This window comes from Macadamia integrifolia, unplaced genomic scaffold (genome assembly GCF_013358625.1).
Source record: "Macadamia integrifolia cultivar HAES 741 unplaced genomic scaffold, SCU_Mint_v3 scaffold342, whole genome shotgun sequence".
Classification (NCBI taxonomy): domain Eukaryota; kingdom Viridiplantae; phylum Streptophyta; class Magnoliopsida; order Proteales; family Proteaceae; genus Macadamia; species Macadamia integrifolia.
Genome location: NW_024869484.1, coordinates 221,933 through 236,718, shown reverse-complemented (window position 1 = coordinate 236,718; position 14,786 = coordinate 221,933). Strand labels below are relative to the sequence as shown.

General features: G+C 39.0%; 1 protein-coding gene across 8 annotated transcripts in view; it reads right to left on the bottom strand.

The window, feature by feature from the left end:
• Positions 1–12,951, bottom strand: part of LOC122068119 (DNA replication ATP-dependent helicase/nuclease JHS1) — a 90,029-nt gene extending 77,078 nt beyond the window's left edge. For 2 of the 8 annotated variants that reach the window (XR_006136983.1, XM_042631967.1), the window contains exons 1-23: positions 12,451–12,951; positions 12,192–12,359; positions 11,856–12,098; positions 11,705–11,767; positions 11,305–11,514; positions 11,160–11,213; positions 10,982–11,043; positions 9,945–10,077; positions 9,701–9,811; positions 9,496–9,592; positions 9,175–9,257; positions 8,863–8,928; positions 8,262–8,417; positions 8,061–8,116; positions 7,889–7,946; positions 7,687–7,797; positions 7,541–7,597; positions 7,306–7,440; positions 6,970–7,221; positions 4,770–4,844; positions 4,429–4,550; positions 4,233–4,305; positions 4,031–4,135 (exon numbers count right to left, since the gene is read on the bottom strand). Coding sequence is in view for 7 of the 8 variants with exons in the window: in XM_042631967.1 (XP_042487901.1) it covers positions 4,031–4,135; positions 4,233–4,305; positions 4,429–4,550; positions 4,770–4,844; positions 6,970–7,221; positions 7,306–7,440; positions 7,541–7,597; positions 7,687–7,797; positions 7,889–7,946; positions 8,061–8,116; positions 8,262–8,417; positions 8,863–8,928; positions 9,175–9,257; positions 9,496–9,592; positions 9,701–9,811; positions 9,945–10,077; positions 10,982–11,043; positions 11,160–11,213; positions 11,305–11,514; positions 11,705–11,767; positions 11,856–12,098; positions 12,192–12,359; positions 12,451–12,786 (2,826 nt within the window). In the remaining variant the exon portion in view is untranslated. The remainder of the gene's footprint in view (positions 1–4,030; positions 4,136–4,232; positions 4,306–4,428; positions 4,551–4,769; positions 4,845–6,969; positions 7,222–7,305; positions 7,441–7,540; positions 7,598–7,686; positions 7,798–7,888; positions 7,947–8,060; positions 8,117–8,261; positions 8,418–8,862; positions 8,929–9,174; positions 9,258–9,495; positions 9,593–9,700; positions 9,812–9,944; positions 10,078–10,981; positions 11,044–11,159; positions 11,214–11,304; positions 11,515–11,704; positions 11,768–11,855; positions 12,099–12,191; positions 12,360–12,450) is intronic. The other 6 variants (XM_042631962.1, XM_042631961.1, XM_042631964.1 and 3 more) reach the window with 6 other exon arrangements.
• Positions 12,952–14,786: the final 1,835 nt, after the last annotated feature.

The following is a 14,786-nucleotide window of genomic DNA, read 5'->3' as shown; positions in this document are numbered from 1 at the left end:
GCATGTTCTGATACTTCTAGGTGGGCTGAATTCAGAATATAAGCAGATCTAGATACAGATTTTGGGTCGTTCACCCCTACATACACTTGATGAGGTGTGTAGCTACCTTCTGAGTGAGGAAACCAGGAGAGGTGCTATGGATTCTACACCTTCACTTGAGCACTCTGCTCTTTCCTCCACTACTCACAGAGGACTAGTGTGGTGACAACCGAGGTCAAGGGCCCTCCTATGGAGATGACAAGGATAGACGACAGTGTGATCATTGTGGTAAACCTGGCCACACTCGAAAGAGGTGTTGGGTCCTTCATGGTCGTCCTAATACATGTGGTGGAGCTACTGGCACATGTGGTGGTTGTAGAGGAGGGGCTACAACCCAAGCTACCATGACAAAGCCTGATACTAAAGGCCCCGCACAGACAGATATCAGCTCCTTCTCTAGGGATGATATTACAGTGCTTCGCCAATTTATCTCTCAGCTTGATAGCCTGTCTACCTCACAGGACGCCTCAGCTTCTGCTATGCATGTCACCACCTCTGCACCTTCCACAACCCCATCATGGGTCATCGACTCTGGTGCCACTGACCACATGACCAATACCTCCTATTATTATGACTCCTACTCCATTTGCTCTTGTAAGGATAAGGTCTGAGTAGGTGATGGTACTTTCTCCTCTATCTCTGGTAAAGGCAGTATTCCCATTACCTCTTCCATTTCACTTGCTTCTGTTCTTCATGTCCCTAACCTTACCTTGAACCTATTGTCTGTGAGCACTTTAACTAAAACCCTGAATTGTTATATCACATTTTTTCCTTCTCATTGCCGGATTTGGGCATTAAGAGGATTATTGGCAATGGACGTGAGGAGGGCGGCCTATACCGTCTTAAGCCGCAGTTACCTTTTTTGCCTACATCACAGTCCTATGCATGTGGCCGTAGTGATGCTAGCTCTGTAAACTCTGTGATGCTGTGGCATCAGCGTTTGGGACATCCATCTTTTATTGTTATGAGGAAACAGTTACCTTATTTTGTTTACATCTTTTTCTTCTACTCGTGTATTTCATTGTGAACCATGTACTTTTGCTAAACATTATCATTCATCTTATCTTTACCATGGTAATAGATCTATTATTCCTTTTCATATTGTGCGTACTAATGTTTGGGGACCTTGTCCCACTACCTCTTTGTTTGGCCATTGCTATTTTGTTTCTTTTGTGGATGATTTTTCTCGTTGTACTTGGACCATTCTTATGAAGCATAACAGTGATGTTTATGATGCCTTTAAAAACTTCTATTATATGATCCATACCCAGTTTGAAACCAGGATCAAAATTATCCGATCTGATAAAGGGGGGAGTACATGTATGTTGGTTTACAAGACTTTTTTATTGACAATGGTATTATCCACCAGCTTGCTTGTGTTGATACACCCCAACAAAATTGGGTAGCTGAGCGGAAAAATCGTCATTTGTTAGAAGTTGGTAGAAGTCTTTTATTTGGTATACAGATGGATCTATACGGTCAAGTACCGATCAGATGATGCTATTGAGAGGTACAAGGCAAGATTGGTGGCCAAAGGGTATAGTCAAGTGTATAGAATTGACTATTAGGAGACCTTCACTCCTATGGCTAAACATAACTCTATAAGAGCTCTTTTATCTGTGGCAGCAAACAGAGATTGGCCCCTATATCAGTTAGATGTGAAGAATGCCTTCCTCCATGGAGATTTAGAGGAGGAAGTGTATATACAGTCCCCTCCTGGCTTCAAGTTTATAGGAGCCTATGGAATGGTGTGTCTCCTAAAGAAGGCACTTTACGGTCTGAAGCAATCACCAAAGGCTTGGTTTGAGACATTCAAATAGACCATTCTAAAAAATGGATACTCCCATAGTCAAGCAGACCACACATTATTTATCGGAAGAGGTAATGGCACCATCACAGCACTGATTATGTATGTTGATGATATTGTGGTAACTGGAGATGATGATGAGGAGATAACTAGGCTAAAAGCTTATTTGGCTAAATAGTTTGAGATCAAAGATCTAAGACACTATAAATATTTTTTGGGTATTGAAGTGTCAAGATCTAAGAAGGGAATCAATGTATACCAGAGAAAATTTGTTCTACATCTGTTAAAGGAAACAAGAATGTTGGGATGTAAAACAGCAAGTTCTCCTATTGAGCAGAATGATAAACTAGGAAAGGATTGTGGCCAGTCCCTTGTTGATGCAGGGAAATACCAAAGGCTAATGGGCAAGCTGATTTATCTATCTCTGACTCGCCCAGACATTTCTTATGCAGTGGGAGTTGTGAACTAGTTTATGCATGCACCCAAGAGTGGGCACTTGGATGTTGTGTAGCGTATCCTCAGATACTAGAAGTCCTCTCCAGGAAAAGGACTTTTGTATGCCAGGAACAATCACTTGAGGATTGAAGGCTATTCCGATGCTCATTTGGCTGGATCCATTTCTGATAGGAGATCTACATCTGGTTATTGCACATTTGTGGGTGGTAACTTGGTTACATGAAGAAGTAAGAAACAAGCGGTTGTAGCTAGATCCAGTGCAGAGGCTGAGTAGAAAGCAATGGCTCATGCTGTTTATGAGCTCACTTAGCTGCGTCGGTTGGTTCTCAAGTTGGGATGACACTGAAAGACCTATGAGACTACTGTGACAACAAAGCAGCAACAAGCATTGCTCACAACCCAGTACAACGTGATAGAACAAAGCACATTGAAGTAGACCCCCATTTCATCAAGGAGAAGATTGATTCCGGTAATATTTGCACACCCTTTGTGAGAACAGATGATCAATTGGCAAATATCTTCACCAAAGGTCTCATTCCTCACCAGTTCAGTACCCTTTTATGCAAGCTGGGAACGCATGACATTTATTCTCCATCTTGAGGGGGAGTGTTAGAATATAGCATCATTTGATAACGTTTCTGTTGTTCCTGTGTCTAGAAACAGCAGAAACGTTTTTTCAAGTTTTCGAAAACAAAAACGGATTTTTTGGTGTTTGATAAACCTGTTTCTCGAAACATTTTTTGTAGACATAATGCCACTAAAAACCCCAATAGTATCATCGGATGCCCAAAAGGGAGAGAGCGTTCGGTTGCCTCTTTTTAGGTTTAAATAGTTGAGAGATTTATCAGGCACAACAGCCTTTTTGTCAAAGTTGTTTCTAGAATTGTAAATAGCCATAAATTTTGATTTATGTTTCTAGAAACAGGTGAAACGGAATAACTTTATCAAATGCTTTTTAGGTTGTTTCTCCGTCTCTAGGAACAAGAAAACGCAAAAAACGGCAGAAACAAAACGTTGTCAAATGGTGCCTATGTGTATTAGGGGTACATTAGGAACTATATTATGTAAAGTAGTCCTTATATGTAATTTCTCTTATTTCTCTTTCACCTCCCTGAGGGAGGAATATGTAATTCCCTAAACTAATATTTGAATCTAATATGGGTGAGATGAGCAAGTGCTCATTCACAATTTTTCTCCCACCGTATCTTCTCTTTCTCTCATCTTCTCTCCTTCTTCTTCCTTCCTCTCTTCCATCTTCTTCCCTCATCTCTAACCTTGGTACTTCTTATTTCTATAACTCGAACCTCCTTCTCTACACTAGGGAGACTCGATCCTGCTTTGGTTTGGTCTTGACCAGCCATATTGAAGTTATCCCAAATCTTCCGGTTTTTGTCTTCTAGTGCACTGAAGTGTCCAGAACTGTGGTCGACTGGTCTGGTGTACTTTCTACTGTTCTCTTGAACTTTGGTTCATGTTTCTATGATGAACTGAACCTAGTTGAAGCCCTTGTAACTCCCTGTCATCTATTACACTGACCTGATCAGCAGCACTGCCTTATTGAGGTCAACATATCACTGTTACAGATCTGAAGTTTTTTATTTGTCTGAATTGTTTTGCTTTTGTCCTACCCTGTTGAGGTTGTTCTTTGATTAAAAAAAATCCTGCAGTTGAGACTTGGTTGGTTCTTCCTATCCTAGTCTACATTAAAAACACTGCATGAAGAGCTACCTTTTGGATAGCTCTGCGCTGGTCCTTGTTTAGACTCTTCTCTGAGCGGACATAAGATATTGCGGGATCTTGGCTGAATATACCTGCACTGTCAAACCTGGGTGCCTGGAAGAAATCAAATGGAAGAAATCAAAGGTAGTAGTGACTTTTAGGGACACCAAACAGAGCATTGAGGAAATTTGCCTCGTAGTAAGATATTCACCTCAATATCAACAATCATGTTTCTAAGACGAGAAGCTTCGGCACTTTGAACAAACAGTTGTATAAGGTTGAATCTTCATCAACACAAGCAAGAATGAGACAGAAAGTTAGTATCCAATTTTTCCCCCTCTCCCACAGTGAAGCATCCTAGCTGCAATAGTTTTCTCAGAACACTGAAGGCTGCAAGAAGGAAATACCTCATAATTGCAAACGAGGTAGTAAATTCATCCTTGTCAATCCGCCACACCTCCTGAAGGAGATCTCCCACCTCTGAAGAAGATTTGCTCCCAGGAAGCCGTAAGCGTCTAGGAAAGGACACCTTTGAGAATTTTTGTAAAGAAAAAAATTACATGACATTTTAGAATGTTTACTAACAGAATATGACATAGTAATGATGAAGCATTAATTACAAATATTTTCTGCTTATTATGGCTTGCAACAATATAGAGCAGTGACAAGTATTAAAAGTTATCAAAATGGTACACAAAATAAACAAAAAGAAAACAAAAGAGCAAAACATGGAGGATATAGTTCTTACTGAAACATGGAAGCGACTGATGTCCGTTATAACTCCATTGGCAACTGCTACACGGCTAGATTCTGTGCTGAATATCTAGGCACGAAAAGAATAAGAACACACAAAGCAAGAAATAAAACTAAATAAAATACAGCAGCTCATGAAATTACAATTACAAGTACATATATAAATATATATATATATACATACACACACACACACACACACACACACACACACACACACACAGAGTAGCATATTAGCATGGGAAATCAAGGACAGATGAGAGTGGACAAAATACTATATTTAGCACACATCTGAAAAGGGATTTTAAAAAATCATACAGAACAGATCTGTCAATAAACAAGTTAATGCGGGGCCAATGGGCCCCAAAAGTTCCAAACTAGGATGGCTGTGGGCCCACTTAAATGCTTAGGAGCCAAAGACCATAAACAGTAGTAATTTGGTAATTAAAAGGACAAAGGTTATGGGAGGGTTTAGATTTATTTGCTAGGGGTAAACTAGGAAGGGGCAAGACTCAATGGCAGGCTGTAATAAAGAGGGGAAAGAGAGGGTCATTAATATGGAGGTAAAACAAAGAACTTTTACACAAAAGACAAATACCCTTAAGATTTCTTGAATTCCACTTTAGAAGAAGAGAGTAACGTATGAAAGGGGAGGGGGGTAATCTTGGAATGATAAATATTTAGTGGTAGGGTGTAAATAAAAGGGTAAATGAGGGATGCTAATCTGGAATGAAAAGAGGACTACCACAAAAGATGAAATACTAAAGGACAAGAGTTAAGGGGTTTGAGGGGGTAGTTTGGAAATCAAAATATAAAGATGGGATTAAAGGACAAAGTGGGTTGTCCTCAACCTCAAGACGTCTCAGCTGCTTAGGGATTCCAGCGGAAGAGGAAGACTTCAGTTTGAGAGAACTCTTTCAATCGGCCGCTGTTTGGCCTGAAATTCTCAAGAAGAGGCTCTATCAAACCCACAATATAGACACTTGGATCTGCAGGCGGGAAGGGCACGGGAAGAACCTGTAACAGAACCTGGCGGTAGAGTAGAGATCAGTCCTGAAATCAGTCTTGTAACTCACAGCAGAGGACAAATTCAGGTCTGAATTTCTAAGGCTTAAACAATCTCAGAGTGAAGATCAAATGCCCAGAATTTGGAGGGAAAAGAAGACGGGAAAGAAGAATAGCCAGGGAAGAAGAAGAAGAAGGGGGGGGGGGGGTTGCCTCACTGGACAAGGAGGAAATAAAAGAGAGAAGGAAGAACCAAAGGAAATCACACTCAGGGAAGGAGGGGGGGAATCTCAAAGAAGAAGGAAAAGGGGGGGGAGGGAGAGAGAGAGAGAGAGAGCAGCCACGCTGGGGTTTCACAACTTAATTCATTCTTCAATAATTCATCAATCTCTTGGGTTACATGCTAATTTATATTAATTCAAAATAAAAACTTTAAGATTGAAATAGAAACTCCTAATTGCTTCCTATATTAGAGTCTAATAAAATAAAAACACAAAACTAAATTGGAAATTTCTACTTGCCTAATAGCTACCCCAAAATAACCCAAAATAAAAGATTACATATCTTTGCCAAATAAAATAAATATTCTAAATATACTACTGATCAACTACCAAACTTGGATCCGGTTCTTGGTCCGGGATCTTGAACGGGTTTGGGTCGATCCATCGCAGTGCTGCTACATGACAAGTAATATGCATCTTGAACAGAATATCACACATAACAGCTTAACAGGGATTTCCAATACCATATGGAACAGTACCTCACAAGTTCATGTCAGATGCAATCACAAAGAATAAAGAGCAAACACCAATCACAGAAAAAAAAAAAACAGATAGACACAAGTTGATTCATGTGATTAAGTAGTTTATCAAGTTTCAATCTTAAATGAGCGAGGGAAATGACTCAAAGAAAAAAAAAATCAGTGTGAAGTTTAGAAAATTTTAAAAATTTGAATTTTGTCGTCTAAGCTGCTACTTTTATAATATTTTGCCCCACTGCAGTCTGAACTCACTTTTTAACCACTTCCCTTGCTCTTTAAGGATCAAATTTGGCCAGTGAAATAATGTCGTGTCCTCTGTCACATGGACCTACCTAGTCCATCCATGTGATAGGTCTAAATTATAAAAAAAAAAAAAAAAAAAAAAAAAAAAAAAAGAGAGAGAGAGAGAGAGACAGACAAGGGTTTATACCACATGGTCCCCACTTCTGAGTGTGCAATCCAGATTGCCAATTGGAGAAGGGACAGCATTTAGAGTCTCCCCATTATCTGTTTCTCGTTCACAATTAGGCAAATCTTGACGTACAAACCGGTAGAGATATCGGCCATCTTTGGGACAATTAGTGGGGAAGAGCTTGTCTGAAGCATCAAGAATAACAGAAGATAGGCCACTGGAGTGTTCACTCCTGAGACCAAGTGAACGCCAGATCTTTCTATTTGCAGCCTGAAGTAGTCAAAGTATAATGATAGGATAGAAAAGAATTAAGTGATGGTTAATTGGGTAATTAGTATTCTAAAAGAAAGTGACCTGCATCTCTTTGGCTTCTAAGTCAATCAATCGATCCCATTTTTTAAGGAAACCCAACTGAGTACCACTTAAGTGTTTGACGTGTGTGTCAAAGATATCACCCAATCCACTGCTCTCTGTGTTGCCACCATTTGCCTGATCATGGTAGGGAGAATTAGTTCAAGGACCAAATATTCAATAAAAATATTTGTTACATTACAGTTGAGCCTAATTGTTGAGAACGATAAAGTTTTACCTTATGATAAATGGTACAAACATTAAGGTGGCGACAACCCTTGCACATATTTGGATTCTACAATTGAAGATGCAACATAAAATTAAATAGCAAGCCTGCTAATTGATATGTATAAAATAGAAGATCAGTAGCTCAGCAATGCCAACCTGTAACATTGGAGGCAATTGCTGTGTTGTTGATGCCTTTAGGATATCTTTTGCAAGTTCATTACGGCGCATGATTAGCCCTACCAAGTCAGATCTTCGAACTAAAACTCCCTAGACCAAATAACATGGAAATACTGTTCAATGTTACATTCACATACATGAAGAATATATATAATAATTGTAATGGAACTATGAAACTTACCTGTGTCTGATCTGTATGGAGATAATAAAGAAGGCCAGAATCAATATGTTTCAAGTATCTGAAAAAAGAAGGGGCAAGTAGAAAGAAAACAACCAAAATTCACCTTCATTGTATATTCTCAAAATAAGACACAACACACAAATTGAGGGAACAAAGGTTTAATTAGACATGCCTTTCAGACATTAGGAGAGTGTATAGGATCACTTGGGCAGAATGTTCCATAGCAGACTGTATAAGTGATAAAAAAAAATGAGTTACAGCAATATCATGCAAAGGAAAAGTGGAAATTGCATTAATGACTGAAAACAAGATATCATGCAAATCTTGTCCTTTTTGTCATTTTCAACATGTTTTGTTGTGGACGTAAAGTTACCTGGCCAGTGGTTCCTTTACCAGTTTTAAACTCCAAAGGCATTATTTTCTCCTCAGCTCCACTGGTCTCCGAATCTATTTTAACTCGAACAGAAGCATCAATCATTCCTTTCAAACCATATCTTGGGGCCCATGCCATCTCTTCAATATCTATTATCTACATTTTGAAATAAACCTCTCAAAAGCCTGACACATGCAGTCTGCATATAAGCAAATGAACAGTTGGAATAATTGAATTTCTTCCTATAACCTAATATTAATAACATACATATATAATCTAAAGAGGGGGGTTTTTTAGGAGAGCATGGAGAAATTGGTAATCTAACTTTAAGTGTGGGTAAGTTCAGGAGGCTTTTCCTAATTATGGAATGTTACTGATATATTTCTTATGCAAATCAAAAATTTTGGAGCAAACCAAATCTGTGCTTGAATGCATAATGCACTCAAGTAAACCAATCACATCTACCCTGTTTATGAACAAAGATGCAAATAAACAATTTTTTTTAAAAACAAAATGGGTACATCAAGTGGAAACGAAGATGCACAAAATTAAATCTCAAACTTTGCCTTTGCACCTGAACAAGACAAAATGAACACCTTACCTCACTTATGGTGACCTTTTCTTCTCCACCATTGGATCCAAAAGCAACAGCAGGAAGTTCTGTTTTCTGTCAATGATCTTAACAAAACCATTAGCACGAGGAATAAGAAGAAAGTAGGCAGCAGGGGTTAAGGAGGGAGGAGGAAGGGAGAAGTGTTCATAGCATAAAGGAGGCCAGATGGTTAATACTCTTTTTAGACTTGGCTATTTGCAAAAAATGATGTCTTCAAATCAAAGCAACAGCTGGACTATATTAATTCATATTATGTCATGAAGAAAAATTAACAAGCTCTGCTAAACACTAGTGCAGTACCTGTGAATGCCTAAAGGATATGAGCCAATTTAATATTCTTGGAATTGCCTCAATCAGTTTCATTAGCATATCCTTCTCCTTTACTGCACAATTCACATCGGAAATTTAAGACCATTAGGGGGGGAAATCTGGGGATGTTTTAATACTATTTCATCCAAAGAATAACAAAAGTAGAACACTCAATAGGAATAGAGCAAGGATAAACTATTGAATACACACTTCACAGGGTGGTTTCACTTGTGCAATATAACGATAATCCTATTAACAACTAGAACAAAAAGGGGGAAATGAGATCTTAAATTATCCTTTACAGATATCCACCTCCACATGCATACAAGCTCTCAACATTTTTCTGGAGCACTATTCTTGCATATTCCTCCAAAAAATCTTTCGTAGGAAGCTCCTTAAGAAGTCCAGCCTACAAGAGGAAGAATTTATACATGAAATGCATGTAGGACCAATTTTGGTTTGCAGCAACTATATTCTTTTATTTTGAGAAATATTAGGATTCTTGAGATAATAAAACCTGAAAAATCTGATGAAGCAAGGTACCAATCAATGCTGGAGTAGAATGCTCACTACACTTTAGCCTCTCATCCAACACAGTTCTCCTGGGGCAGCTGAAACTAGCAGCAACCTATAGCTTTGATTTTGTTAGCATCCATCACGGGAAAGGACAGACAACATTTAGGCCTTAAAGCACCTTAGAAAGTACTTACTGCATTTATGAACTTAATGCTAAGGTATTCAAAGCAAGAGATAATAATTACCCGAGTTCCAGATACCACTATATCCGGAAGAACAATAACAAGATTATTGTCATGGTCCACAACACATTTTCCTTGCTTATCAAATTCTCCAATCACATGTATGGTATCACCAGGTCCAATGATGCTGTTAAACCTAAAAATTAAGGAACACTGATTAAAAATGAAATTCAGAGGACCAAACCGTTTGCACAATAAAACAATCAATCAGGGTAAATAGTCATACTGGGTACAAATATTTAAGATCCCATTGTATTTAGGTTCAAGGGGGAAAAAATAGGAAGTATCAACTACTTTAAGTTCAAGAAGAAGAAACATTTACAATGGACTATCACCATCTCAACTAGCCTGGATGTATTATTAATGCCGGACTCTACAATAAGGGACAGGTCAATTGATAGTTTTATCTGTGAAATCAGCAGGCTTTCATTAGTCTTTTAACTGGCCAGTTATAAGTAGGTTTTGTGAGGTGTGAAGCTGTAAGCCATGGTAACATGCACAGAACAGCTGCTGTGCATAGTGTTTGATGGACACCTTCCATCAAAATTATATAGGGTTATGGGCAAAAAAATTCATGGCATCAATATCTGAGACAAAGCAATGTCCAACATGGAAATATTTGGAAATTAAGGTTCTCACTTATTTACATCCTCACCCTTTATCATACAACTTTTTATCAAAATGTACAATGGTAAGATGAAAAAGGTGAAGTTGAATTGGTCACTCGATAAAATTTTATCCAGTTGTAAAGCAAATAACCATATAACTACGACATTACTCAATAATGTAATTAATTGAAATTTTCTTTTCAGCAGTAAATGAGGTATCAGGTCAGAATACTTTACTTCTTTTTTCTTTTTCCAAGAGGAGGAGGGTGGTTAGACACCATAATCGAAAAACCAAAACATATTGTCATACCAATTAGCAAAAAATTTGCCTTAATACAAAAAATAAAAAATGATAAAAAAAATGATAATGACAACACCAACTTGTGACAAGTTAAGTTCAAGAGGAATAACCAGAGAAAAGCAAGCGCTTACCACTCATCACACAAATGCAAAGCCTGCTCCTCCCCACGTTGCTCATTCAATAGACGAATGACCTAATTAAAACACACACACACACACACACACACACACACACTAGATAGATTTAATACATCATGGGTAGTCTAAAAAGAAAACAGAAATGATTTCAGGATTGCAGTCCAAGAAGAACCTTAAAAGGAGACAGAGCACCGGATGAGTCACCAGTTTTATGCTTCTCATAAACCTACAGTAGTGAGATGAAGAAATAACATCAATCTCTTGGAAGATCGATCACCCTTAAAAAAAAATAAGAAAACAGAGAACAGAAGGCAAACCTCCAATACAAGAAAATTATGTTCAGAGGATCTCCTGTTGAACCTCTGTGGTGTACACTTAGCCAGTGTTTTCGGTGCAGTATCAACTTCCACAGAAATCTCATTACTTCTGTTTTCTTGACTTAATGATAAATTTGCCTCCAGGTCATTAGTTACTGATTCTTCAACAGAAATGACATCTTCCACTTGGTCTAAGAGTTCAAGCAATGCCTACAATATGAGAAAACAGAATGGTAAATAGATGAGATGCCAGAAAAAAATTTATGATACAATATGTTGACTTGCACATTGTCAATAAGGAGTAATGCCAAAAGAAAAAGAAAAATAACAGTGGCATTTAAAATATCAAAATAAACACACAGAAACAAGACAGAAAAAGCTTGAAGCTGCATTTAGGAACCTTTCTGTGTTGCCACAAACCCGGCTGATCGCATGTTTCTTTACACATGCTATCATTAACAGTCTGCATTTCAATTCAAATAAAAATGATTTAGAGAACTATCCATCTTGGCAATTTGGCAATCATAGTGATTGAAAAGAACTTCATTTACATCATCGGGGCAGAATGACATTGAAGGAGGGGTTCGGAAAGGACTGAACGGACTCTGACATTTAACTGCACCAGTGTTATTCCAATCACTGGAGTTTAAGCAGCTACCCTGGAACTCCACTGCCTGTTCTTGCTCAACCCCTTTTGGACAAAGCTTTTTTGAGACTATCACGGATCTTTCAGGAGCTTTAGGTGGGGGTGAAGAAAGCCAAGTCTCAAGCTTTCCCACTGAACCAGGAGGACTCTGTACCACCACCACCACCAATGTAATCAACTGTTTACCACTACTGCAATAAAAAATTAACCATACACAAAAGATAATGTAAGTAAATCCTACCTGTTTCTGTGAGCATTTGTGAAAATTCAAAGCATTCAGCTTTGAAGCATCAGCCAATGCTCTCATCATCTCAGGCAAATGCTTGGAGACAGCTTGAAGCCGCTCGTTCACTGGAGAGATCTTCCACGTGATCTCATCACCTCCATCATCCTGACTTTGCTTTATCAACTAATTACAACAGAACCAAAAAACAAACTATAAATCCCAAATGCCAAAACAGATCAAATTCTAAAGAAAGCTGGGGAAAAGAACAACTAACCATGCCAGGTGAGAATTTGAAGCGTTTGAGGGGAACTGACTTGGAGACATCTGGAGGCGAGTCCTCTCTTGCATTTTCTTGATTTCCGAATGCAATAACGGTCGCGGCAGGGATTGTGGGGAGATTCGCGGGAGGTGTACTCTGAGAAGGGTTTTTGGGATCGGATGTTTGTGAGGATTTGGGAATTTGGGCATTTTGAGAGGCTGATTGAGCAGCATTTTGAGTGTGGCGCTCGAAGAAATGTTCGATTCCGAACTTGGAAGGTTGGGATTGCCGGTTGTTCTGGTTTGATTTCTTTGATGATGAAGATGAACCAAATTTCTTCCTTGGAGCCATGGAAGCTTTAGGATTTACTCAGACCTCATGGTTTCCTCTATATACAGAGAGAGAGAGAGAGAGAATATCATATTTTATACAGTTCCTTCCCTGCTTTCACTTCCCGCCCAAACAAATAAAACCAAAAAATGTTGTGGAGGGAGTAGGGAGGACGGGAAAAATACTATTAAACCTAAGGGGATTCTACCCAAAAAAAAAAACCCAAGGAGAAAAGAAAACAGAAAGTCACTTTTCTTTAGCCCCGTTTGTTTTGCGGAAACTATGTGGGGAAAATGGAAATCTCATGGGTTTGGATCATTGCGAGTTGGGAGTCGGGCGTTGGACCCACATAGTTATGGATAGGGGTGTCAACTCATGGCCCGACCCGACTAAATCGATGGGGACTGATCGTTTATAGATTAGCCCGGCCCATTTACAAACAGTCGGTCTCAGTCCTGCTACTTGGACCATCGGTGCCCTACCGAGACTGACTGAATAACACTCGACCGAGATCAACCTATTGTGCACCGGCCTGGCCCGACCCTTTAATGATTGTAGAATACCTATTTTACCCCCCAAATTAAAGAGTAAAGACATGTTCACAGTTTAAATAATGGTTATATTTGGTATTATTTATTGATTTATTGTCATTTTTTTGGACTTGCATGAGTGGGCTGGAATATAAGAGCACATTTTAAAGAGGACCCATTTAAAAACCGATTAAAGCCCGTTTAACGTTAACATGTCCACAACCCGATTAAGGCCCAACTAAAGCCCGATTAAGGTATCCCGATTATAGCCCGAGGCCGACCGACAGAATATAAAGTGTACCATGCCCTCAATAACTAAGCCCGATTAGTTAAATGGGCGGACACGGTGCAGCCTTTGAAAGTCTTCAAGCCCGATTAAGCTCGATCAAAACTAGACTGGCCCAACCAATTGACACCCCTAGTGATGGGGTAGATGACCAGAATGGGAAATGAAGTTTTCCTCAACTATATATGTGGTGTTAGGTATCAGTGTCGGTATCGGTATTGGATCGGCCGTATACCATTCGAGTAAAGCGTTTGTTTGAGAGAGAGAGAGAGAGAGAAAGATTGGGGAGGAAGATGGTTTCGCATCAAGGCATTTTGCCTCTGTGCTACCAGCGGACAAAACGGGAACCGAATCCTGATGGTGTTGGAAGACAACTTAATCAAATTGCCAACTGAGATGCCTGAATTTGGATGGTTATATTGGGAAAGTTAATTAATACAGATCAGACTGGTTCTTGACCCAATTCCTTCGTGGATCATCCACTTGGTATTCATAGACCCACTAGGATTAGGAACCCTAGCTAGCCAATTCTCTATGAATAAGAGGGTTTGGCCACAAAGCAATAAAGATTTTGACATAATCTTTAAAGCTCTCGCTCTCCCTATTCTCTAATGTCTCTCCCAATTGAGAGTGTGTCTCCAAGGATCTCCATTGCATTCCTTAGATTTGGAGGGTGGAATATTGCCTAGCGAGATCGTTGTAACCTTTCGTTCATTGTTGTTCGTGAGGATCGACGCATAGTGCAACCCGATCCATTCTGCTGTGAGAAAAACTATACTGAGGTAATCCCCGATACCCGTTTTCTTTCTATTTTACATTGGCATCAGAGCCAGGTTAATGGTTGTACTGCACTTCCCCGTCCATTGTCATCGTGCCTCGCTTTGTTGGACTGTGACTATGCTTTATAGAAGTATAGTGGCCGAGAGCTAAACTGAACCACCGTGTCGGTATTGGCAGCATGGCAGAGAGCTCTATGTGGTTTTCTTTTTACTATAATTATAAGAAAGTAATGATTATTACTTTATAGTTTATTATTTAAAAAAATTTGATTACGGTTTAAAAACAGTACCAAAAACCCCTTTTTTTTTCCTTATTAGTGCATGATTGCATCATCATTACACTTTTGTTGTTTATGTAATGATTATGAATCCACATTTTTTGTTTAAAGTGCTCTTAACAATCAACTTGGCACTTGCCCGTTGTAT